Genomic DNA, 25377 nt, shown 5'->3' with positions numbered 1-25377 from the left:
CATTAGGAGAATTCATTTTACATTTCATTCAATAAAAGCCTTTACTGTGGAGTTTCAGCTATTCCAGTGTGAGGTTCCACAACAACGTAGGAGCCAAGAAACCTTGTCTTAACTAGGCTCAGCACAGTGCCATACAGAAAAGATTGATCTCGTTTTTTGAAAGTCCTATGATTACAATTTCTGCCTTCTTTTGTTAATCTTGGCATACACACAACAAACAGCCAGCACGTGTATTTTGAGACTAAAATTCCCTAAAACGTGCAAGGAGAAAAAGTAAGGCTGTTTCCCAGTGACTAAGGAACAGGCAAACTGTGAAGAGGGCTGGAGGAGTGTTGAAGGCAGGTGTCCCCAGCAAAGCGAGGCCACACAAGAGTTCTGCAGTGTTGCATGGCAGCAAGGAATTATATGCCAGCGTGCTGTTTCCACGTGCCAACAGCCAAAGCCCACACAGGCAGCAAGCACAGTAAAGTATGTGCTATAGCTTAAGCTACAGGCTAGCTCCTCTCTTTCCTAAGGAAAAAAAGCAGAGGTGCTTTGGAGGCTAGCCTTTGGCTGAGCTCTTACTATTACTGCAACACCAAGGTCTATGAACCATGCACTCAAACCAAAACGCCCAGGGAGACAGAAGTTCTAGAGATGCCAGAAATCTGTTATCAAAGACAAGACCACTGCCATACTAAATCAGCCATTCAAGACCAACAACAGTTCCCCCCCCAAATGACTCGGAAAACTCCAATGAAGACTCTTAAGAACAGGTTAGATAAATCCTGTCCAAAATGGTTCAGGCATAGCTGATCATGCCTTAGGATAAGGAAAAAGGGTCATGCAGCCTCTTGAGAAACCTTTCAGCACTCCTTTCAGTGGTGGTCCTGTGATTACCAATAGGAAGGGAACAGAACCACATCCCAAGCTACCTGTCCATACACCAACCCTCGTTCTCCCCCAAGCGCCAAGATGACTGCCCTGCACTGAGGTTAATTAAGGAGCAACTCAGACTCAGCCAAAAAAGATCCACCCTCAAGATACATGTCATCTATAACCACCTCATTCATGAACTGCCAGAGTGCCATACTCCTCCTCTTCCCCTCACCTGCCTTTCCACCTCCGCCTGGCCTTTAAGGCTCTCAAATGCCTGTGTGCTGTATGTGGTGGCAGCTGAGTTTAATATGCACTTATTAAGATCCTAATTGAATCCCGTGTTGCCTTGTGTGCGTCTTGCCAGCCGGAACACGAACAAGGCACCCTATAATTCAATTAGAAGGACCTGCACCAAGCTGATCATTAGTCTGTCAGGTTGTTAAGAAAAAGACACCTAGGAATAGGGGAGGAAGTTAAACAAAGGGTGAAGTGTTAACAGCGCCCATCCCCAATTCATGCCGAGACTCCCATACACATACTTGAAGTGTGGAATCTGCAATGCCCAAGCACTTGAATGACAGCTCACCACATCACTTCAACAGTCCTTTCTCTTGTTACAGGCAACTTAAATATACCCTCAGAAGTTGGAATTAGACTTTTCCTCATCAATCCTCCTCTGCTCAGATTCACGAGAAAAATACCACTGATATACACAACAACTGCAAACAAGGAAATCTCATTACCTGCTAAAACTCTGTTGACAGAGGAATGAGTGGCCAAGCCAGGCTGTCCCCGTTCATGGAAAATCCCAGCATAAGGCAAGTATTCTGGCAGCAAGAAGCGTCTGCAAAACAAAGAGAGTAAGCTTACATTGAGAAAGACATCCCAGTGTACTACAGCCCTGGACAGCAACTGCAACTACTTTGAGGAAATATGACTATATTCCAGCAGACTATAGTAGAGGGAAGGCTGGACTCCTCTGCTTAGCCAACCAGTTCACTGCTTCAAACAAAAGGCAAGTTACAGATTAGATCCTCCTCTGATCAATGTGGCTGTGAAGATCAGCATTAAGGAAATCCTTTAACTCCCACAATAGCTTCCTAATCTCAAACCAGCACGTTGTGCTGAGAATCTCTGATCAGATTTTCTCCTCCTCTTCTGTCTTTACACTGTAGCTCCAACTTGCAGGTAAAAAGCTCTAGGACCATGCCGTCCTTCAAATTTCACTGGATGCGCTGATCATACTTACATGTCATCTCAGCGGTCCCAGAAATTGCAAACCAAGAATACAACAGCCCTTTGCAAGAAAAGAAATCCATCTGAAAGCATCAGAGAGCTGTACTCCAACTGATACCTCCAGGATTTCCACATCCTTTCACATGTATTTACATGTACAAACCTTACCTTGGGACGAAGCGCCCCAGCGATGGTGCAGACATGCGGGCATTCCGGGGAGCTCGATGCCTGGATCGGTCTCCATTGTCCCTTCAGCAAAAGAAAAAAAAATATTATTGTACATTAAAAATGCTATTTAATAAAGTATTCTCTAAGAAAACAAAAAACCCAACAACATCACCTAGTCATTCTGAGCATGCCACTGAGATTCAACAGTTCTCTTGCATAAGTCACATGCTTCTAATGTTCCAAATTCATACAACTTACTGTACCAAAGACTATTGACAGTTTTACATACGGGTAGCCCTAATGTCCACTTTCTTCACTGTTTGACAATTTCTCAAAAGTATCAACAAAATCACAAGGGTGTCAATGAATCAATGTCATCGCCTGAGCAAATGAATGAGAAACCTTAGAATTTGGACTGGGAGAGAAAAGCAAGCACACCACAGTCCTGGTGAGAACTTCCTGTTAGTCAAAGAGATCTGTTAAATTTCACTTTTTCATTCTCAGAAGTGCAGACAGAAGACCATAATCTGCAGACTATTCTTTTGCTCTCCTTCCCTTAAAGTCCAGTTTAAGTGTCATCACATCTTAAGATAACCTGACCTTGCACAAGCTTTTCCAGTGAAGTCAGAAATGTTAGGTGGTACCAGACAAAACTGTACCTCCTCAAAACTTCTCATTCTGTTTCACAATAAATGTCTGGACCTTGGGGAATGAGGGGAAAGAGTCCAGCATCTATTCTCCTACAGCAGACACAGAAAAGTCTTCTTCCGCAGGAGGGCAGTGCAACACTGAACAGGTTACCCAGAGAGGTTGCAGAGCTGCCATCCTTGGAAGTCTTAAGACAGGAGCTAAACAAAGCCATGGCTGACCTCGTCTGATTTTGACAGTAACAACCCTACAACAAGCAGGAAGTCAAACTGGAGCACCTCCAGAGTCCCCAGCAAACAAAATTCTTGATATTGCATTCATAGATCACGAGAGGACCTGTAATTATACAGCACTAAAACTGCAAGGAAAATAATGACACTCCATCAGTGACTCTGGAGTTTTGAAACAGACCTCCACAGTGCTTTAGCCTCTGTTCAAAAACTTACTCTCTGCATGACCTTGCACAAGTAGCAAGTCTGTTCTCCCTGGATTCCAGATCACCATCTATAATTGCAGCCCTACTTTTCTCCTTCCCAGGCAGCTGTGGGGAGGATATTACTTGCAGAGCCTTGGAATCACTAGGAAACTAAGTATTCCTTATGCAACACACTAGCAGCACATTCCTAACCCACTCCAGCAAGCTGCGCATTTTGTAATATTTTTTTGCTTTTGCTTTTTTTAAAGTCAGTGAGCAAGAAACGTGGGCTGAGAAGAAAGTCCGTTACGTGGCTGTTTCCCACACACTTGAGGAACCAGGAACACAAGAGCAGAGGTTGTTCTGCAAAGCTTGTTAGCATTTCAAGCTATTTCACCAAAGCCAAATCTAAATCCAAGCTCAAAGCTTCCATTTCTCCTCCCACTGCAGACGCAGCATTTGTGGTTCACAGCCAAAGCTGCATCTCGACCTGAGGTTTCGTGTAACCGGCAGCGTTCCTGAAATCAGCAACATAAAAGCTGCTGTTGCTCTTTTATCAGAGGCCTCCAGCCTATTAAGATGCGGATCAATAACAGAAGGAATCCTGCCAACTCGAGTGCTGACAGATCAACTTTTCCTGCTAAAGAGAAAAGACCAAAGGGAAAAAGAAGTGTCATGTTCCAGATCCTGCCACACACAGTAAGAGCCAGCGAAAGTCAGACAAGAAACATGCTTTTTAAAAGTACGTGTAGCAGTTTCTGAAATGACGCTGATATGCAGCCCTGGGAGAAAAGCAGCAAAACAGTTTTCAGGGTTTGCATTTGTTTTGGTCACAGTTTTCAGGGTTTGCATTTGCTTTGGTCATTTATTAGAATTAGAAGATGCAAAGGGACAATTTATCAGCAGGAGGAACAGCAGCAGGACTACACCCTGCAGAACTTTCCCGTTGAAGAGAATCTCTGCAGCAGGTTTCAAAAGGAATGAGGAATTAGGTGCAGTAAACAAAAGAAAATAAAGGAGCAAAGTCTCCTATAGTCTAAATCAAGAGACCTAAAGCAACTAGTAGTTCAAGTTTTTTAAAACATCACTAGCCAATGCTCTCATCATTCACAAAAAAACATTTTAGGACACAAATTTTCTAATCATCGAGAATTTCTGATGCGAAAAACTTCATCCTGTACTGTCCCATTCACTGTGAATACAATCTTCCTCCAATATAAAAAGCCTAAAAGGGAAAAAAAACATAGACTACACTTTTCTTCAGTTTTCACAATGACAGACACAGCCTCTTCTAATTTTAGAGATAGCAATCTATTTTTAACATTCCCTTTTACAAAAATAAATTAAAAAACCAACACACCTCAACTGCCACTGCCCTATAACTCAAACAGCAGAACTGCGAATGAGAAACACTGACTATCCTTTGAGAATGCTAGAATTCCAATTTACTGTAATGGAAGCGTAAGATAGATTTCTCTGTGCTAAAGAGGAATAGTACTAAACATTACTCTGAATCACTAATTTACAGAGTCATTTATATCTAAAATCCCATGTTCAACTACATGCAAGAGTGTTTTTAAGCATCTAGTGCTGAAAAACTGGAACAGCTGATATTACCCTGGTGCCAGCTGAAGATTATTTCTGCACCTTCTAAAAAGGAAAATAAAAAACCCCCTACAGATCAGTGAAGATGGGTGGCACTTTGTGTTATTTCTGTACCACATACAGCCTGCTGACAGAGGGAGGAGAGCAGATGTTAGCATGACTGCAGTGCCAGCGTGAAGCGCTCCAGCAAGAAATGAAAAATTTCCAAAGTTCTCTAAAGTACTGGTAAAGATCTAATGCTCTACTTTCTATTTAGTCAACTACCTACAGACTCATTAACTAATGCTTTGCAGTAGACAGTTTAAATAACATAACCTGCAAAAGCAGATCCCTCAGAGTGTATGTCTACATAAAAAAAGGCTCTTCTGTAAAGCAACTCAATAACCTTGCAAAAGTAAATGAAACAAAAATGTGCCACAGCAAGTGCTGTAACAGGGCTAAAAAGGTGTCCTGCAATGCCCTTTAAGTGCACCAGCAAATAGGGACAGCACAGGGAAACTTCTGCAGTGAAAAAATCATAATGAAGGAACTAAGCAATCCATTGAGCAAGATGCTGAGAAAGAATCAGAGGTAATCAGCATGTAAGGTGACAAGAGATACTTAACACTGTAATTATTAACAGACTAATTTGTCTCAGGAGGCAAAGTGCAAGAACCAACAAATGGTCAAAACAACTTTAAGGGTTCGGTTCTAAACTCAGGTTATCCATAATTTGTTCAGATACCAGTGTGGGAAAAATCAAACAGCAATATGGAGAATAAGAGTTGGTAGGGGAAAAATAGCATTAAATACTAATATAGAATGGATCAGGAAAAGAAAGCAATTCCCAAACATTCAGGAGAGTTACAGACCTTTAATAGGGCATAAGAAGGATGAACGTTTATCCTAAACTGGATTAAGACTGTCAAATCTTCTTGGATTTTTTCTGCTATTGTTTTGTTTGCTTGTTGAGAGAAAGTTGACCAATGTAAATATAAGGGAGCAACCTTGGCTCTGAAAACAGAGATGGAGATGAAAAACCTTACATCCTACAGTTTGGAGAGGAAAGCATTCTTTTTCATCTGGTAGCTTGGCTACTGCATTAGTAACTGAGTGGATACAGAAGATAGTCAAGACTGTCAGAAAGGAAAAAAAAGCTATGTTCTGCTTTTCTATCTTGGCAAGAATTCTCTTTAATATTTAGTGATTGTTGTATCAGGAAGTGAAATTAAACACACAGCATGGGATTTCTAATGCAATCTGTTGGTCTAACTGTTACCATTGTAGTCAATATTAAAACTCCCACTGACTACACTGCCAATGGAATTAGGTCAACAATGACCATTTTGAAAAGCCATTTAATTATCAGAGCCAGCAACAGTAAGCCATGCAAGTTCATAAGAATCAAATTACATCAGCCCAAGCCAATTGTTCCAATATATTTTTAACATAGCTACTTAATAGAGTAACTGATAAAGAACTTAGGTAAGTCATCCAAGACATGGTGCCTTTCCATCTTCCTGTGTTCTTTTGAAGGCTAAAATGCCACTCTTTCACTAGCAGCTTTTTCAAAGGAACACCAGGGAAAACTTACATCTATTTATCAGCTAAAGCTTCCTCTAAAACAGGAGACTGCTGAGTTACTAACTCCTCCTGACCTCCCCCAACCTCGATTACCTCTCAGAGGGCTGTTCAGGGGAAAATGTATTTACAAGATTAAAAACGGCACTGCAGATGATCAAGCATTTCAAAGAAGCATCACATAAGATAGGATTTATCACCTGGTCAAGAGAAACAGCCGCACTTGCCCGTTAAATGCCAAGGATTAATTGCTTCAGAGAAAGACTGATTTGGAACCAGAATGAAGCACGCACTCTTATCTAAGCACAGTATCTAGTTGTCTCTATTTTAATCATCTCACTGTGTGGTGGGGTCACAAATTGATGAAACATTTCAGAATAAGACTTATAGACTCCACGGCTACAGTGAATCACTAGAAAACAGAAACATCAGAGGCCAGACAAAAGTAGAGAATCCCTGCGCCCCAGCCTAGACCTGATACATGAGTATTAAGGAAACCACTGTACTCAGTGTTTTATAAAAAGACAGGGCATTCAGCACTACAACTACCCTTCTTTTGAGAGCCCTTGATTAGCCATTTTCAAATATTCATTCAAACATGAGCATGACTAGGGAAAACATCACTACAGCTAAATCTAATCTCTTGGAAACTTCATGACTGGTGCTCATTGAACACAGTTCGCAGCACAAACATACAATCAGCTGTCCCATCAGGCTTCAATACTGGAATAAAGTGTAAAAAGTAAGCACTAATATTTTTCTTTAATATATTGCATTGTTATGCTACTGCTCTTCCAAGGGAAACAGAGATGAAAACATAACTGCACAAACAACACTCATCTGTTAGACCTACATGCTTGAAGAATGCTAACCACTGCCTGCTCTGTGCAGGCAGCAACAAACTAGTAACAGCTTGCTTCCTAATCACTCTCATTAACACCAGACATCACCTACTAGGTGACCTAGTTTGACTTAAGAGCTTCACAGATACAAAATAAAAGGAAAAGGAAAACAATGAACACAGTTCATAAGCAGCAGAAAAACTCAGATGTACCATCTTGACATCAAAACTGTTTCTACCAGCCCAGGCAACCAACAGAATGGAATATGACGTGAGTTTTTCTGGCAACTGTCATCTTTCAAAAGGCACTCATTCTTTCACCACCCTGCTGGAATGTGACTTAATGATAAAACAACATTATGCTGGAGAGCTTAGCAATATCCTGCAGTACTGCTGCAAGGAAATAGTCATTGCCTGTCACTGCATCCAGGCAGTATTATTAGACATTAAGACCAAGATAAGGGGAATATAAAAGACTGTCACAAAAGATAAAGATAAAAAGAATAAGGAAAATGAAGCTGCAGGCTACTATGAGTAGATCACAAGCCAAGCTAAGACTCTCACTAATCCTTGAAAAATGAAGTTCAAAGAGTAGATTCAATATCATTCTCATTCATCCAGGACTTGTTAGCATTCTTAGCCTGCAACTGTGTTTAAGATGATGAATACAATTAACAAATTGCTATGTATCTAGAAGCAACATCCCAGTGCTAACTGTTCCATAAACCTGTAATGGTGAGGAAAAAAAAAACACAACAGAAAGTGACCACCAAGTTCCACAAAATTCAAGTCTGTCTTGAAAGTCAGTTCTGAGAAGGTCCATCTTCATCAAAAACAATGATGCAGAGCCATATGAGCCAAGAGGCAGAGGCAGAGGAAACAGCATCAAAACCAAAGATAAAAGGGCTCTGGGAAGAAACCAACTCAAGCAGGTACGTACAACAAAGAGCAATCCTGTTTTTGATATCTTTATCTGAACTCAAATAACAAATTGCTAACAAGAATATTACTTGTAGCTGCTCAAATAAGAGACAGACAACAAATTGTCCCATCTAAGACTTCCAGAAAGAAATTGCTGCTTTTTCTGCAGTATACTGATGCGCCATGGATCCTAAAAATCCATTTCCATTGGCATTTAAGTGACGTGAAGAGCCTATTTAGATTCTCACATCTCCCACGTCTTTTGTTAACTTTAAACGTAAAGAACAGTATGGTAAGGAAAAAATGAAAAAACTCAACCTAATTGCCTTTAGGAACCTTGCAGTTCGGATATGCTACCCTTCTATCACTACATCAAAAGGCTACCATTGATCAAGTCATCTCTCTTACCCATCTTCACTACGCCCTATCACAACTTAGCACCCCATCCATTCTGAGGTGTCAGCTCAAGCTATAGTCACCCTACAGAGTAAACCTCTTTCCTTACCTCTGGGATTCCCTAGACTTCTCTCTCCACAACGACAGAACTTGTCTCGCTGTTCTGGAGCTGTAGGTCAAAGACTCCATACTTATTTCAAGCCTCACAGAAAACTTCAGCCATTCCAATCTCTCCTTTCTCCTGTCAAAAAAACTTGGCTCCTGTATCAAGGAGTTTCTTTTGCAGAAGTTGAAGGTTGTTGCAGGAAGCAAAAAACTCTGAAGTAAAAAAATGCACAGCAAACAGCTGGAAAGGAGGGCAGTAAGGACCAAGACTGGCTGTAAAAAGAGTCTGAGTTCTACCTGTGTGCTCTTAGTAGTTAGTGTGCTGAGGGAAAACAGTAGGTGCCTTGTGAATCAATTGTATTTCTGCAGATTAATGCTCACATTGCTCTGTCTCTCTAGCAAACAATGATTTAGAGTGCGACTGAAAAGGTAGAGACTGGATTTAAACACAAGCATGGAATTCCTTCACAAACGTAAAGACGAAGTTATTCCAGTAACTGGTAATCTCCAGCCTCTCTCTCCTCTCACTCAGACTTTGAAAAAAATCTCTGTTTCAGACATTAAGCAAACCACATGCTTATTCTCACCATTACACACAACTTCGTCCCCAAAACCCACTTCCATCATTCCACTTGAGAAGCAATAGGGAGAAGAGAATTCAAAACCAAACCTACTACCAAGTGCACACTAAGTGACCACACTGCCGTAGCCATTGCCTTCACTTCTCTCTCTCATTGCATATCGTTAGTTCAGACACAAACACTTCCAGTCAGTTCCTAGTTAGCATTTTCAGGTACCAATGCACAAGTCACGGTTCTTAAAGAAGCTAACAAGAAAAGATGTTTTATGTGAAGATATTCCAAAAGAAGGGCGATTGTCTGGATATCTTGCATTAATGTCTAATCAACTGCTGCACTTTTCTCTTTAATACACAAAAAAGTTAAGCCAAAATGCCAGCTTGAAGTGGAGCACCAACTATGACAAAACAGACTCTCAAACCAAACACTTCACCTATGGAAGAGGACAAAAAGACTCCACCATACTGTTCTCCAAAATATATGAAAATCATATTCAAGAAACTGGAAGTGAGACTTAGAGCCTTAATGCAGTGGCAGTCAGCTGGCAGGTTGTGATCTTAGAACCTTTGAAGGCAAGAGGCTATTGGAGGAACTTAGATTTGGCTGTTCCTGCTGTGACAGTGTCAATAAAGCAACCAAAAATGGCAGAAGACAGGCATGGCAGATACTCCTGTATCTTACGCACTTAATAAGAGACTCTTGCAAGACGTCCATCTAAGAAACCACAAGTCTTGGTCCAGAACATGCCTTAAATGAGAGGATTTTAAGTTGACAAATAAAGCTAAATAATGTCACCCTGAATCTTGTAAGCTTTCTGTAAGTGATTAATCATTTCTGCAAAGCAAGAGCTTGCTTCCACAAAACCAGAATGCCCTATATGGTCTCAGTAAACCAGTGCTTACAGTGCTCACGTTCTCTGTCTGGGTGCTCAGCAGTGTCTCAAAAGAAATTAAAAAGATAAAGCACCAAAACAAGATTTCAGGCCTGTGAGGTAAAGCCCTTCTTGTAGAGACACAAAAAAAGACCTTCCTCATCTGTGACAATGGCACAACTGAATGGATCCATGCCAGCACAGATCCTCCCGGGATGAAGGAAAACGGAGAGGATAGAAAGGGCAAAAGCTGCAGATATTAAAAGTGTAATCTCCAAGCTCCTTCATATTCTGCCAGGCAGCCCAGTCTCAAAGCAGACAGAGCAGTCAGCTACTGTCACATCTTTAACCTTGGCTTTGAAAGTCTTTATAGAATTGTAGTGAAGGATTTGAGCAAGGCTTTCAAACAGCAAGCTGGCGCACTGATCTATATATCTGCTTTCCAGTGTAACAGATAAAGTGAACCTGTATTTGTTCCCATGCTTACTGCAGACAAAAAGGGACATAGATGGCCAGAATTCATCTGCAGAAACACCTTCACATTCTGATTATGATGACAGATTTAGAATTACACATGAAAAAAGAATAGCTTGTGCTATCTAAGGAGTCCTAGAAGCATCACCCACAGTCTTCAGCATCAGAGCTGTTCTAGACTAAAGGAAGTCTCTAGAACAGACCCAGTCAAACTTGTTCAAGAAGTCAAAAGAAAAGATAGTTTAGCTCTAAAAATCTAAATTTACTATGTGAGCCAAACATAAGACACTCAGAAAAGACCTTGAAATTAGAAAGTTCAACATCTATGACTTGTCTATAAAGAATCTATTTTTACCAGTTACGCTGGAAGACTAAAGCAACGTCATTCTCAATTCAGAGATTCTAATCCCAGAATACAAGAAGCCTTTTCATTTTATCTTAGGATTCTGCTAAAGCTAACCTTAAAACCCACTCATATCAATTTATCTGTTAATAACCTAATATTACAATCTGTATATATATTACAAACTGTATTAAATGCTTTCATGCATACATGACTAAGTTTACAGTTGTCAGTTGTATTCAATAAGCAGTAAGATGACAACAGTGACAGGTTAAACACAGGCAGCGCATGTAGAGAGATAACATCTTATTAGACCAAATCATACAGGTATAGCTTGTCTCCCTCCTCCTCCCCTGTCCATAAAAGCTGGTGTAATAGAAGGATATTACTAATACCTATAAAAAACACCCTACTTCACATTCTTAGACCAACACTACTGCTATTGCTATCATAAACCAAACGTATTTATGAATGAATTCAAATGAGAATCTGAAGAAACTGCATGGCGAAAATGACACCATTAGACTGACACATAGGATGAGAGGCTTTAGCTTAAATTTAGAAGCCATATACACACAAACAGTGCAAAGGTCAAGTTTTACATGCCCCTTACTAGGTCATTAGGTAAGCAAAGCTGAAAAGATACAATAATGAGCCTTAGAGGAGAAAAAAACTCAGAACCTCACAAAAGATGAGAGCTGAGGAAGGCTTGCCTCCCAGGCACCCTCCACAAGCACAGGGCACACTCCTTGCCCAGAACTCTTAACATATAGTAAAACCAACTGGTGATTAATGCCTTACATCTTTCTCCTGATCTCCAGGAAAATTAAAGAAAACAGAATATTTTCCAATTACATTAACAAGTTTAGAAAGATAAAGCATCAAAGAAATTTGCTATGGCTTTTAGATTAAAAAAAATTCACTGGATTCCAGGAAAAAAGCATGAGCTGCAGACAGCTGGAGACACAGTAGCAACTGCCTGTCCTACATCAGATCTTGAGAAGTAGAGAAGCCAGAGCATCTAGATCGGGGCAAGAAAGAAATACACAAAGAAATATACGACTCTGCTTAGGTGAGCAAGCAAAGAAGGAGGGAAACAGAAACCAAAAGGAGAAGTAACAATTCTGTATAAGAGATTTAATTTGTGAAGTGTCAGCAAAAGAAATCAAATGAGTCATGAGGCAAGTTCCAGCTCTAAGGACCCCTGCACAGCAGCTCCCTCTAATCAGCCAGGAGAAATAATGAAGCAGAGAAGGAAAAAGACAGCATGTCTTGAATGCACAGACCAGAATTCAATGCGAAATATTCAACCAATAAATTCAGCCACTGCACAGTAAGGAATAAACACTTCTTTCTGCTCAGTATGAAATGAAAGACAACCTTAGCATGGCTGATTGAATTGCTTCCCTGACTAGGTGCTCTTACTGTGTGAACATTATCTGCAGGGGAACACACTTCTCTGCAGGCATTTGCCTAGCTCTGTGAATGAAGAACTTACTATCTTTTCTTTTCCCAGCAGAACAAACCGCCCCAGACAAATGAAAAGGAATAATGGAAATATTAAGGTCTATGCTTGCGACGCACCCGCCTCACAAAATGGGCCCAGCGGCCACCATATTTCTGCTCTTCCAGATCACGAAGCTGCTTGGGAAAAGCTACCAGGCAGCGACTCTTCTACATTATCTCCCCTCATTTACATCTTACACAAACACAGTCACAATAACAGGGGAAGACATTCACTCACCCTGCACTTCTAAATATTTAATTGCTGGAGTATGAAATGACAGCTTCACAGAAAAAAAAAGCCTACCATCATTTAAAAAGTCAGAAAGTGATTAATATCTTGCTTTTCTGGGAATAGCTAGTATTACCAGCGTCCTTCATAAAGGGACTTCACTCTGACACAAAGGACATGGAGCTTTAACAACGTGCCATCTCAAATATGTGCCACTGCAGCAAGTAAACATGAAAGTTACAATAGTAGCAAAGTTGACAGCATCCTCTGCTGGCAGCAGCAACATAAAAGACCAGATTTATGAGGTCACAGCTCCCATCAAACACACCTCCCAACTACACTACCACTGCACATTACTACTTTGACCATGCTCAGAATCATCCTATGTTGCAATCACAATACACACAAGGAGGGGGGAGGAGGGATGGGAAATCAGTGAATTACTTAAAATACACAGGGAAAATCCCACATTTAAAAGGAAACGACTGATGACAGACTAGGAAGGTCATATTCTCTTTTCTGCTAAAACGGATTTTAATCTGAATTCCTGAGCTTTTAGTCTCCATGCCATCTAAACAATCCATTACTATACTTTAATTTATTGGAAAGATTTGCAACAAATTTGTTTGCTGGGATTACACTGGGCATCACTAGAAGTCCTAAAGAAGATGCTAGAGAGTAAACTTTAAAAGTTTGTCAGGAGAACCACTCAGAACGAAATACAGTGGCTTACAGGAGTGCTCTTCTAAGGTTTCAATGCAGTCATTTCTCACTTTGACACAATAGGCCATTTGCTCTCCTTACAGGAAACTAAGCCTTAACTTAACATAGATTCACAATCACCAAGTCTTCCAAAAAAACAATCCCACAACTTCAGCTAATTTGACAAAGTTGTACAGAGAGAGTAACTAAAAGTAACAGAACATGTTTGGCTGTCTCTGCAGCCTTAGACCAAAGAGCTAAGTCCTGCAAAGCCTCTTAGTGGTTCCTGTTCTGTCTTAACATTTGAAGGCCCTAATAAACTTTTGGCAGCATGCACACTTACTCAAAATCTTCAAATTCCAGATCGTTTCCCTCTACAGATGGGCTTGAGTTCTCTGAAGTGGAAGAAGAAGAGGAAGAAGAGCGGAGACGGTTTTGTTGGTACCGCATGGAGCGTTGTCGAATACTGTCCCTCCGGGAAAGATACTGGATCATCCTCTGAGCATAATACGCAGCAGGAGACAACCTGAGCAAGAAAGAGGTACACAGACACTCATTACACAGGTATAGAATGACAGCCAGTCCTATTTTTCCCTTTTGAGCTCCAAGAGCCAGGACAGTAACAGCGTATCACACAATTAGCTGTTTGCACTTTATCTGTGAGTAAGACAGAGTAAATAAAGACGCAAGTAGAAGTAATTTTCCCTTTATATGCTAGCTCCTGTGTGATTCCCTTGTTGTGCAAACAGAAGCGCTACACAGTACCTAAGACAAAAAGCTCATCCACACAGCATAGAGAAACTCACTTCTCAGGGCTCTTTGGAGCTCATTGTTTCATTCATTACCAGTTCACACCACTAACCCCAGTAGGCATCCCTGGTAAGAATCAAGCGTGCTCCCAATGTGAACTCTGCTTGCAATGCCGAACAGCAGCAGTGTTCAAATAAACATTGAAAGAAGGTGCTGTTGTTTTGAGGGTACTTATGGAGCACCATAAAGTATCAAGCAGGAGAAATAAAAAAAGGTTTAACAGCATTAACTACTTAGTAATCCAAACGGTAGGGATTTCATATAGTGGCAATTTCATCAGACCCACTGGATGTGTGTTAACAGGAGCATTAAAAGCCTTGCATCCCACCTGAAAGGAAAACCTTCCTCTGCAATTAACTCTTAATTCTCTCATGCAAAACTCGGCCTTTGTTTGTATCAGCTATCACACACCAGTATTACCCCATTCCTTGATGCTAGACAGGTAAAAAGCACACTCTTGTCCTACCCTGCATATATCCACTGCTCCTAGCACATGCTTTCTGTGACAGTTACTCAGTATTAAAATCCAGACACCTCTGATGCTTGAATAACTTCTTTAGTCTTATTTGGATTAGAGTTGAACTCTAATTTTGGGAGAGGAGGGGAGATGACAACACCCTCCCCCCAAGTAAATAGACATTAAGATGTCTATTCCTTTAACTTCTAGCTCCCTCCCTCCCTCCCTCTATTCCATCCCTGTGTTTGATTTTGTTCTTTTTTATTCAGCCCAAGTTACCAGACTGGTACTACCGATAATGGGAGAGAGCAGCCCTAATTTTTAACCTACAAGTGAAAGCACGAACAGCTTTAAACAAAGAAAAACAAAACAAAACAAAAACCTTCAAATGAACAGTGAATTCCAGGGAAGAGTCTAGAGATGAAAATACACTCATTTGCAATCACAGAGAGGTGGCCTGTCTGCCTTATGGGAATGCTACCCATCTTCAGAACAGAGTTTCAACCTAAATTTGTTTTACAGTGGACCTTGCCGTCAGCCATGAAGACTCTTAAGGATACGTTTAGCTTTATAGTGACCAATACCACACAGTTTCACTGTGTTACCCTACAACTAGTGACAAAAACGCAACTCCATAATCATCTCTGATAAGACAATTGTTGGAATACTTTTTATATTTTCTCCCTTCCAGAGCTGTGCTGATTCTATGGGAATGTACTGGGAATAAGATTTTGCTTATACATGGTAAGTTTCACATCCACAATAGGATGAGCAGCAAACAATCAGAGCAGGTCTGATAAAGTGCTCTGCTACTATCCCTAAAGTCATAGTTAAATGGAAAACTACATATAATAGTATTTCTAGAGACTGCTCCCCAGAGCAGCAGGAAAAAAAAAGTACTACTGATTCTTCAAGGGATAGATAGTATTAATATTGTTTTGGCTGCAGACACCTACCAAGGACATTCCATCTCCCACTCCACCATACATTCAGGGCATATAAGCAAAGAGAAAGTGGCAAGAAAGAAGGAATCAGAAGTCATGAAGACACAAAGAGAGAACGTTTCCCTCAAGGCAAGCGCCCTGCACCCTGCTAGGCTACCATCTTGATAAAAAGGCAAGTTTATCAAACAGACTACAGGGTCTGAAAACTTAGTCAATAAGCAGCAAAAGGGTAAGGGGAACCACACACACAGTTTGTTTGGATTCCTCCTGGATCTTTTATACACTGTTTGATGAGTTAAAGCTGTTCATGCTTATATAACGTAGACGATTTTGCTGTACAAAGACAGAACTTCTTTCTAGTCCCCTGAAGACTTAACAGGCCAAGTATAAAAAAGCAAGGCGTTACAGCAGTGTGCTCATAAACGAGGAGCTGTCCTCTTCTTTGGCCTTTTCTCTAAGCCGAAGCCTCTGCATATGCCTAGAGGTATGTCTACAGCATAAGACGTGCACATAGAGAAAGAAAGGAACATGGAAATCATGAACAGTGGTCTCAGCAGTCCAGCAGCATAATCACTGAAACTTGTTTCTTTGCTAATATCACACCAAGGGAGAGTTTTACAGAAAGGATATGAAGAATGAGTTTTGCAGACATTTAGTCTTCTCAAATTATGCAGCACATTGAAAGAAAAAACACAATGATGCTTGTTAGAAGAACAAGAAAGAGTAGGCAATAAAGACTGGCCACAACGGATGACAAGATGCCAGGTTCAGCTTCCTGACAGCACATGGTATGTAGACTGGATAGACTGCGAAAAAGATTTCCAAAGAAAAGACAAGAAACTTAAGTCTGATACACAGAGAGAAAAGTGCGAGGGATAAAATACAAAAGGGCAGGAGAGAAACATATTCAAAGCAACAGGCTAAAGAATTAATCTTTGCAGATGAGTGCATGAAGGGCAAAAAAAAAAAAAAAAAAAATTTGTATTTGTCAGGCTCTGTCTTCAGAATACAGTTACGACATAGAACCAGAGCTGAGAGCGAGCATAAGAGACTTGGCTGTCCTGGAAGGAGGAGAAGGCTGCAAAGCAGCATAAGAAACACTGGTTAACATTAAACATATCTCCTCAGCTCATTCAGCTACAGAACACCACCATAAATCAGCCCCTGACCAAAGTTAGTCTACCAGCTGGCTAAACACATGCCAGTCACAGCAGGCTGCCTAGTCGCTTATTTCTCACCTGTGCTTCTAATAAAGCAGTAGCAAAGCACAGATAGACGTTATCCAGTAAATCTTAAATCAAGTTTGTGCCCACAAGACAGTAGGCTGTATTTGACAAAACTACAGAAGCTAAATTAACCTAGTCACTGAGGTGACTGGACCCCATTCACTGCAGCAGATGGTTCAGAGGCGGAGAAGCTACGCTGCCACACATGACTGCCGCAGAAGAAGGCACCGAGTGGGAGAAATGCTGCAGTGCAAAAGCCAGAATCAAGGAGCTTCTGTCTCATCCAACAACCACATCAGAGGCAGTGCATTCTCTAGGCACCCAATGCTGCTGGCTGGCCAGTGAGAACTGGAACTGAGGGACGGAGACGTTTTGCTAGCATTAGTAAAGTCCAAGTATCTTGCCCTAAATGGATCATGAGTACTAAAGAGCGAGCTACTACACAGCACACCATCCTCAGCTACAGCCACGGTAACCAAACCAGCTAGCTGTATTTACGGACAATATAAATGTTTTTACACAAAGGTTGCTTCTCTTCACCCTCCCTCATTTTAGTATCTTCTAAGGAAGTAAATTTTTTTAAAAAAATAACAAGAACATCAACTGGATAATGTCTAGACCCAGTTCTCCAAGACAGCCACAAGGATTAGTATATCTGCATCCAAGAGCACTATACTTCTGTGCAGACCCCCAAGTTTCCTACCATTTCAGAAGTACTGACACCACTCATCAACTCTGCCTTGATGCTGATGGCCAGGATGTTCACGGACATTACTACAGCTCACACCTCTAAATGTCTCTCAGCCAGCAGACATGTTTTAAAGGGGTTACCTGATCGGTATCATTAATTTCTTTGGTGATTTCTATGGTGGTATACATAACACCAATCCTTGAGCTGAAGGCAACACTGGTAGCAGACACCAAATTTCAGATCCTTGCATTCCACTTAAGCCTTCAACTTACAGGCAACATTTGCCCTGAAGGTCTCTTTCCCAGTAACTTTCCAGCAGCTTAAGATTTTTTTTCTAGAGACATATCTACCAAATATCCTCGTGATGCTTTATATATGCAGTATGAGAGTATGTCTGAGTATTTCTATTTTTTAAAAAATAAATATAGGTGTTTTTTGATGACAGCTTTATTTGATTCCTCTGCAGACTGCAGATTGTTTTCTGAACTCAGTACTTACGGAAACTGTGGAGAATGACAGAACAGCCAAGCTGACCTTAGAGAAGTTCAGCAAAGCCACTAAGACAGACTGCTGCCGTCTAAATCAGAATACTCATTCTAAATCAGAGGGAACTTCAAAACAAATGTTCTCCCTGTCTCACTCCTGACCTAAGTTATTCAAATACAGCATCATTACAGGCAGTAGATATAGCAACAAAACTAACACACACAGAGGCTCTCAAAAATAAATTCTTTAGATCATGTTGGAGTTGGGTTTTTTTGTGTGTTTTTTTGTTTTTAAAAAGACTCCTTTGGAGACAGCTTGGTCTTAAGGAGGTATATATATTTTTAATATATACTTAAACACACATACACACAGAGACAGATATAGATGTATGTTTATTTCATCCCTTGTTTCATTTTCCACTTTCTTATTTAAGAACATCTGAAAGTCATAACCTTCCATTACAAACCTGTGATGCTACAAAACAAACCCTCAAAACGCAATAATTCTCCTTTTAATTATATCCTCGATTTCTAACAAGTTGAAGGGACAGTTAAAAAGATCATACTAGCCTAGCACACCAGTAAGGTTTATGGAGGAAGACTCTAATCTTATTGCACTCAAACTTCCAGCTCCTGCTGATTATGCCTCTAGGCATCTCATCCTCTGAAAAGGACAGTGACGCTTACCGGAACAAATTAACCCTCTTAGAAGAGGTTCCAACACTGGACTTTTCTTCCAAAGCTCCTTATAAATTCAAGCTACTACAGTTTCTACAACAACCTAAAACCACTTGAACTGTCACACAAAGAGCATCATATCAGTTCAAAAATGGCTTCAAGTAGAAAAATATTTTTGACAATGCTTCTTATGCTAGGAAATGTCTCAGGCGTTGATCACTTTGCACACAGTTTATTGAGGTTCGTCACAGCAGAGATCCAACAGAAGGGGAAAAAAAAATAAAATTCAGTAACCTAGGCAAGCCCTCCTCCTTTTCTTTTTTAAAAGGCAGCTCCAGACAGTCAGAATCAGTTCTTATAATCTCTGCTTAATAAACCTGCCTGCTTTGGATGACACATTCCAGAAATAAGGAATGGTGTACTTCCAGCCATTTAGCAGCTCTTGGCATTCATAAACTGACCTGAATGTAGTAATACCTTTTAATTAACATTTGTAAAATACCATTTTCGTCTTTCCAGGTAAATCAATCCCTTTACCTGTCATTTAATCAATTGCCATTTAAAAAGCTTTTACATTTATCAGCATCATTCTGACACGCAGTTGCCAAGACTTTCTGCAGTTACCGAGGTTGGTTTCCCAGTGACCTTACATATAGGTAGCATGCTCCACTTTACTTTCACCTCACTACAAACAGTTTTATTTACACCATATTACACCACTGTCAGCATGGCGCCAGTGCCAGCACCGAGGGTCCAGAGGCTGAGGAAGGATCACAGGTATGTCCAAATGAACTTATGCTGCCACCCAAGAGAACCCCTGTCGCTCCAGCCAGCGAGTCGGCTTTGTCGGGAGCCCAGCTAAAGTGTATGTACACCAACGCACGCAGCATGGGAAATAAACAGGATGAGCTGGACATGCGTGCACATGAGCAGGGCTACGACCTTATTGGCATCACGGAGACGTGGTGGGACGACTCCTATGACTGGAGTGTCAACATGGAGGGGTATAAGCTTTTTAGAAAGGACAGGAAGGGGAGATGAGGAGGGGGTGTCGCTCTCTACGTCAGCAACCGGCTGCAGTGCGTGGAGCTTCGCCTGGGGTCAGACGACAAGCTGACAGAGAGCTTATGGGTCAAGATTAGAGGACGGGGACAGATAGGGGATGTTACGGTAAGGGTCTGTTACAGGCCACCTGGCCAGGAGGACAGAGCAGATGAGGCGCTTTATAGCCAGATAGGAGCAGCCTCGTGGTCACAAGCCCTGGTCCTCATGGGGGACTTCAACCACCCTGACATCTGTTGGAGAGACAATACGGCAGGGCACAGGCAGTCCAGGAGGTTCCTGGAATGCGTGGACGACAACTTCCTCCTGCAGGTGATAGAGGAGCCGACAAGGAGGGGTGCCATGCTTGACCTTGTGCTCACCAACAGGGAGGGACTGGTGGGCGATGTGAAACTTAAGGACAGCCTTGGCTGCAGTGACCACGACACGGTGGAGTTCAAGATCCATGGGGCAGCAAGGAAACCATTCAGCAAGCTCTGTACCCTAGACTTCAAGAAGGCGGACTTCGGCCTCTTCAAGGACCTGATGGGCAAAGTGCCATGGGAGGCGGCCCTGGAGGGACGAGGGGCCCAGGAAAGTTGGTCCACATTCAAGGAGCACCTCCTCCAAGCTCAGCAGAGGTGCATCCCGACGAAGAACAAGTCGGGCAAAAAGACCAGGAGGCCTGCGTGGATAAGCAAGGAGCTCCTGGACCAAGTGAAAATTAAGAGGTTAGCCTATAGAGGGTGGAAGCGGAGACAGATAGCCTGGAAGGAATACAGAGAAGCTGTACAAGTGACCAGGGATCAAGTGAGGAAGGCTAAAGCCCTGAAGGAATTGAATTTGGCAAGGGATATAAAAAGCAGTAAGAAATGCTTCTATAGGTATGTAGGGGACAAAAAGAAGTCCAAAGAGAATGCAGGACCCCTCCGGAAGGATACTGGTGCTCTGGTTACCCGGGACATAGAGAAGGCTGAGTTACTCAATGACTTTTTTGCCTCAGTCTTCACTGATAAAGCCTCTTGTCTTACCACCCAAGCTGTGGAAAGAACTAGCAGGGACTGTGAGGATGAACCACCGCCCACTGTACTTGAAGAGCAGGTTCGGGAACATCTGAGGAACTTGAAGGTGCTCAAGTCCATGGGACCTGATGAGATCCATCCGCGGGTCCTGAAGGAACTGGCGGATGAAGTTGCCAAGCCACTGGCCATTGTATTTGAGAAGTCGTGGCGGTCTGGCAAGGTCCCCGATGACTGGAAGAGAGGGAACATAACCCCCATTTTAAAAAGGAGAACAAGGAGGACCTGGGCAACTACAGGCCGGTCAGCCTCACCTCTGTGCCTGGCAAGGTCATGGAGCAGATTCTCCTGGGAACCATGCTAAGGCACATGGAGAGCAAGGAGGTGGTGGGTGACAGCCAACATGGCTTCACCAAAGGCAGATCGTGCCTGACCAACTTGGTGGCCTTTTACGATGGGGTGACAGCATCGGTGGACAAGGGTCGACCAATGGATATCATCTACCTGGACTTGTGCAAAGCTTTTGACACTGTCCCGCACGACATTCTTCTCTCTAAAGTAGAGAGGCATGGGTTTGATGGATGGACCACTCGGTGGATAAGGAATTGGCTCAATGGCCACACTCAGAGAGTAGTGGTCAACGGCTCGATGTCCAAGTGGAGACTGGTCACGAGTGGCGTCCCTCAGGGGTCCGTGTTGGGCCCGGCCCTCTTCAACATCTTTGTCGGTGACGTGGACAGTGGCATGGAGTGCACCCTCAGCAAGTTCGCCGATGACACCAAGCTGTGTGGTGCCGTCGACACGCTGGAAGGGAGGGATGCCATCCAGAGGGACCTCGACAGGCTGGAGAGGTGGGCCCGTGTCAACCTCATGAAGTTCAACCAGGCCAAGTGCAAGGTCCTACATCTGGGTCGTGGCAATCCCAGGCACAAATACAGACTGGGCGGAGAATGGATCGAGAGCAGCCCTGAGGAGAAGGACTTGGGAGTACTGGTGGACGAGAAGCTCAATATGAGCCGGCAATGTGCTCTTGCGGCCCAGAAGGCCAACCGCCTCCTGGGCTGCATCAAGAGGAGCGTGGCCAGCAGATTGAGGGAGGTGATTCTCCCCCTCTACTCTGCCCTCGTGAGACCTCACTTGGAGTACTGCGTCCAGTTCTGGAGTCCCCAACATAAGAAGGACATGGACCAGTTGGAGAGGGTCCAGAGGAGGGCCACGAAGATGATAAGAGGGCTGGAGCACCTTTCCTATGAGGACAGGCTGAAAGAGTTGGGGCTGTTCAGCCTGGAGAAGAGGAGGCTCCGGGGTGACCTTATAGCGGTCTTCCAGTACCTCAAGGGGGCCTACAGGAAAGATGGGGAGAGGCTGTTCAGGAGGGCCAGTTGTGATAGGACAAGGGGTAATGGTTTTAAAATAGAGGGAGGTAGATTCAGGTTGGATATTAGGAAAAAATTTTTTACCATGAGAGTTGTAGAACACTGGAACAGGTTGCCCAGAGAGGTGGCGGATGCTCCATCCCTGGAGACGTTCAAGGCCAGGTTGGACAAGGCCCTGAGCAACCTGATCTAGTTGGAGATATCCCTGTTCCTTGCAGGGGGGTTGGACTAGATGACCTTTGAAGGTCCCTTCCAGCCCTAACGATTCTATGATTCTATGATTCTATGATTCTATATCTGAGCCTTTCAATTATCTTTGCAATGCAACTTTCTTCAAAATAAATGGGAAAGAAAGTCTAATATAAGATTTCACCTCTACAAGGCCTTATCTACAGAGATAGTTAGCAAGGAGTTATTTACCAGCATAATTATACCATGTGGCCAGTTTCCAACATAGCCATTTATTTCAGAACTTGTATTTAGATCACTATCTGTACAAAAATGCAGATTTTGTTGTTAATGATGCAAAAAAGAATGAGATTTAAAAAAAAAAAAAAAGGCAAACCAAAACTCACACACACAAAAAAACAACAAACCTCCTTCAGCAACTTAGATATTTAATTTTCATATACTGGTATTTCTGTACTCCTCTTTATGATAAATCCTAGTAGTCTTCAATTCATGCCAGAGGTTCCCTAGAAGGCTAAATTAGACATATTTTACACTTACTGAATTTTCCTCATTCATAGCTTTGTTAAACCCATCTAAAGAAAGCTTATTTGTCACGATTTATTCTTTGAAAGCTTCCAAAGCTGCTTACTGTTCACGATTCTATCATTTCTTCTGACAGAGTCTGTGGGTCACACTATCCCATCTGTTGATTTCTTAATACACTAAGTAGAAACTGCAAAGATCACTCCTTTCCAATTTTGATAACTCTACCATGTTTGCTTTTTCTAGACCTCTGAAACACTCCCACCTCTTCTGCAGATGAAGCAGCACTACAGGTGTTTTCATGTCTAATGTCAATGATTCATTACTCTTCAGAAATAATTGTCAGTATTTTGTTCTTAGTTAAGTATACCCAACATCCTAGTTATGCTCTCTCATACAGATACATTTAGAGAGACACTCCATTCTTCCAAGCACGTTGTCTGCTCACGCCAGGTCCTAACTGCCTTTACTGCATTCTCCTTTATGCCTAAATAGATTATTTGTTTTTTCTTCATTTTTCTTCAAACGAGATTTCAAATTTATTGATATAATCTCATTTACTGTTGGACCTGCTTGCTATCTAGTGTTGTCCATCCCAAATGATTTCAGGAATCCTTATGTCCTTACTTCAACAGCAATTTCTTCCTTTTTTTCCTCCTTCTTTCCCAGACTTAACAGCATCTTCTTGTTTGGTTTGCACCCTGCCCCCACAGCAAGTCATTGAGGAGATGGGCCCAATATTAGAAGCATTCTCAAAGGATTCAATAAGTTATACCAAAGTTATGCTTTTGTCTATGAAATGTCAATGCTTTTAGACTGCATTTAGCTCTTACCTGGCTGGATCTGGGTAGATCGGATGCTCCCGGGACCCTGCTCCATCGTAGCGAGATAATGAAATGAGGGAAGACTCTAACAACCTCCTAGAAAGGAAAAACAAACGACAAAGTCAAAGACCATTCAGGAACATCCTCCTTATTTATGCCCTACTTCCTGAAACTTCTTAAGACTACTTCTATCATCAGCGCAGAGAATTCTGCAACATATTAAACCACTCACTGATGGCGTAAGTGTTTTCACCACATAGCTATTCAAAGTGTAATATTCTCATTGCACAGGAGAAAGAATACCTTGAGTAAGAAAAGAAGGGTGGTCCCAAAACTGCTTCCAAGTTTCAAGTGAAAGATACAGATGTTACTTCTCCTTTGGAGACAAGCCATCCCAATTTGTGAGGTCCATAAAAACTAAGGCTGCATTGGCCACCTGTCAAATTCCTACCTACTCAAAGGTGGTTACACAGAGAATGGGCCAAGGAGCACAGGACAAAGAACACACCTCAGCATGCAGACTTCAGGGGCACTGCTAGTGTTTATTCACAATAAGATATTCAAACTTAGTCTCAAGGCTCAGAAAGAGAGGTTTTCAGCTACAAAAAAAACGTTCATTTCCTCTGTATCTTAATCAGCCACAAGGACAGATACCAAATATTCACTCAAGAAGTAAATGTATGCAAATGCAGCCAGACAGCTTGAATATGCAAGAAGTGAGTCACGAAGGCAGCAGAATCAAAAGTATATAGCAGGAACATGTCCTCCACCCTGGCTTCTACAAGCATCTCTATCTAGCTTGTCATAAAGCAGAGGACGGTATTGTTTCAAGACTGACTCATTCAAGCCTGTTGCAGCCATCAGATTAACACAAGAGAGATGATTTGGGGTGGGTGTGGAGAGTGGAAAAATCAGCTGCCAAAGTTTATAAGGCTGCTGAGTACCCTTTCAAGTCTTTTTGCCTCAAAACTCCTGCTAAATTTTGTCTTCCAATCCGCAACTTAAGGAAAACTGTTGTGGTTTGAAAGTCAAAGAGGTCCAACACCACATCTGTTCTATTCACCCAGACACACAATTGGTGAGAAAGATTTGAACCTATCAGTCTTAGCGCCACACTCCTGACTCACAGTTAGCATTTACAATGCAGGACAGCAAGTGTCAACACAGGAAGCAAGAAGGACTAGATACAATCCATGCCCAACTTCCCATTTCTAACCAGATAAAGATAGTATAAATGCAAACGAAACATGTTTTTTCCAGCATCAGCCCCCTATCAGGATCTCAAGACAACTTTTCACTGCCTTCCAGCAATTAAAAAAAAAAAACCAACCACCAAACAACAAGAAAACTTCAGTTTCACATTTTAAATCTAGAATACAGAAAACTCCAGATACTTGGAAAGGCACGTGTCAGCTCGTGAGACTCAGTACTTGCTGCAAAGCACTGGGACTCTACAGAAGGCAAGAAATCCTGTCCTCTCTGGCACGAAGTTGCTTGGCAACCATTTGTCTTATTCAAGAACAGTTATTTAATCTCTTAAACTTTGAGATTAATTAATTCCCCAGGTTATTGAGTCAAAAGCTCTAACCTTCAACACTGCTAGATATTAGGAATCCCTTGGCTCCCCAGAAAGCTATCATACTTCAATCCTGCCTT

The 25377-nt window shown here is 42.0% G+C and overlaps 1 protein-coding gene across 1 annotated transcript in view; it reads right to left on the bottom strand.

Moving 5' to 3' along the window:
- The window catches only part of AMBRA1 (autophagy and beclin 1 regulator 1), a 141774-nt gene that overhangs the window by 86765 nt on the left and 29632 nt on the right, over nucleotides 1-25377 (bottom strand). The window contains 5 exon segments of the mRNA XM_086613535.1: nucleotides 1602-1702; nucleotides 2263-2343; nucleotides 4973-4975; nucleotides 13800-13982; nucleotides 23731-23817. Of these exon segments, the coding sequence (XP_086469661.1) occupies nucleotides 1602-1702; nucleotides 2263-2343; nucleotides 4973-4975; nucleotides 13800-13982; nucleotides 23731-23817 (455 nt within the window).

This window comes from Tauraco erythrolophus, chromosome 6, assembly GCF_009769465.1.
Source record: "Tauraco erythrolophus isolate bTauEry1 chromosome 6, bTauEry1.pri, whole genome shotgun sequence".
Classification (NCBI taxonomy): domain Eukaryota; kingdom Metazoa; phylum Chordata; class Aves; order Musophagiformes; family Musophagidae; genus Tauraco; species Tauraco erythrolophus.
Note: the sequence above shows the minus strand (reverse complement) of the source record. Positions and strands in the feature narration are given on the sequence as shown.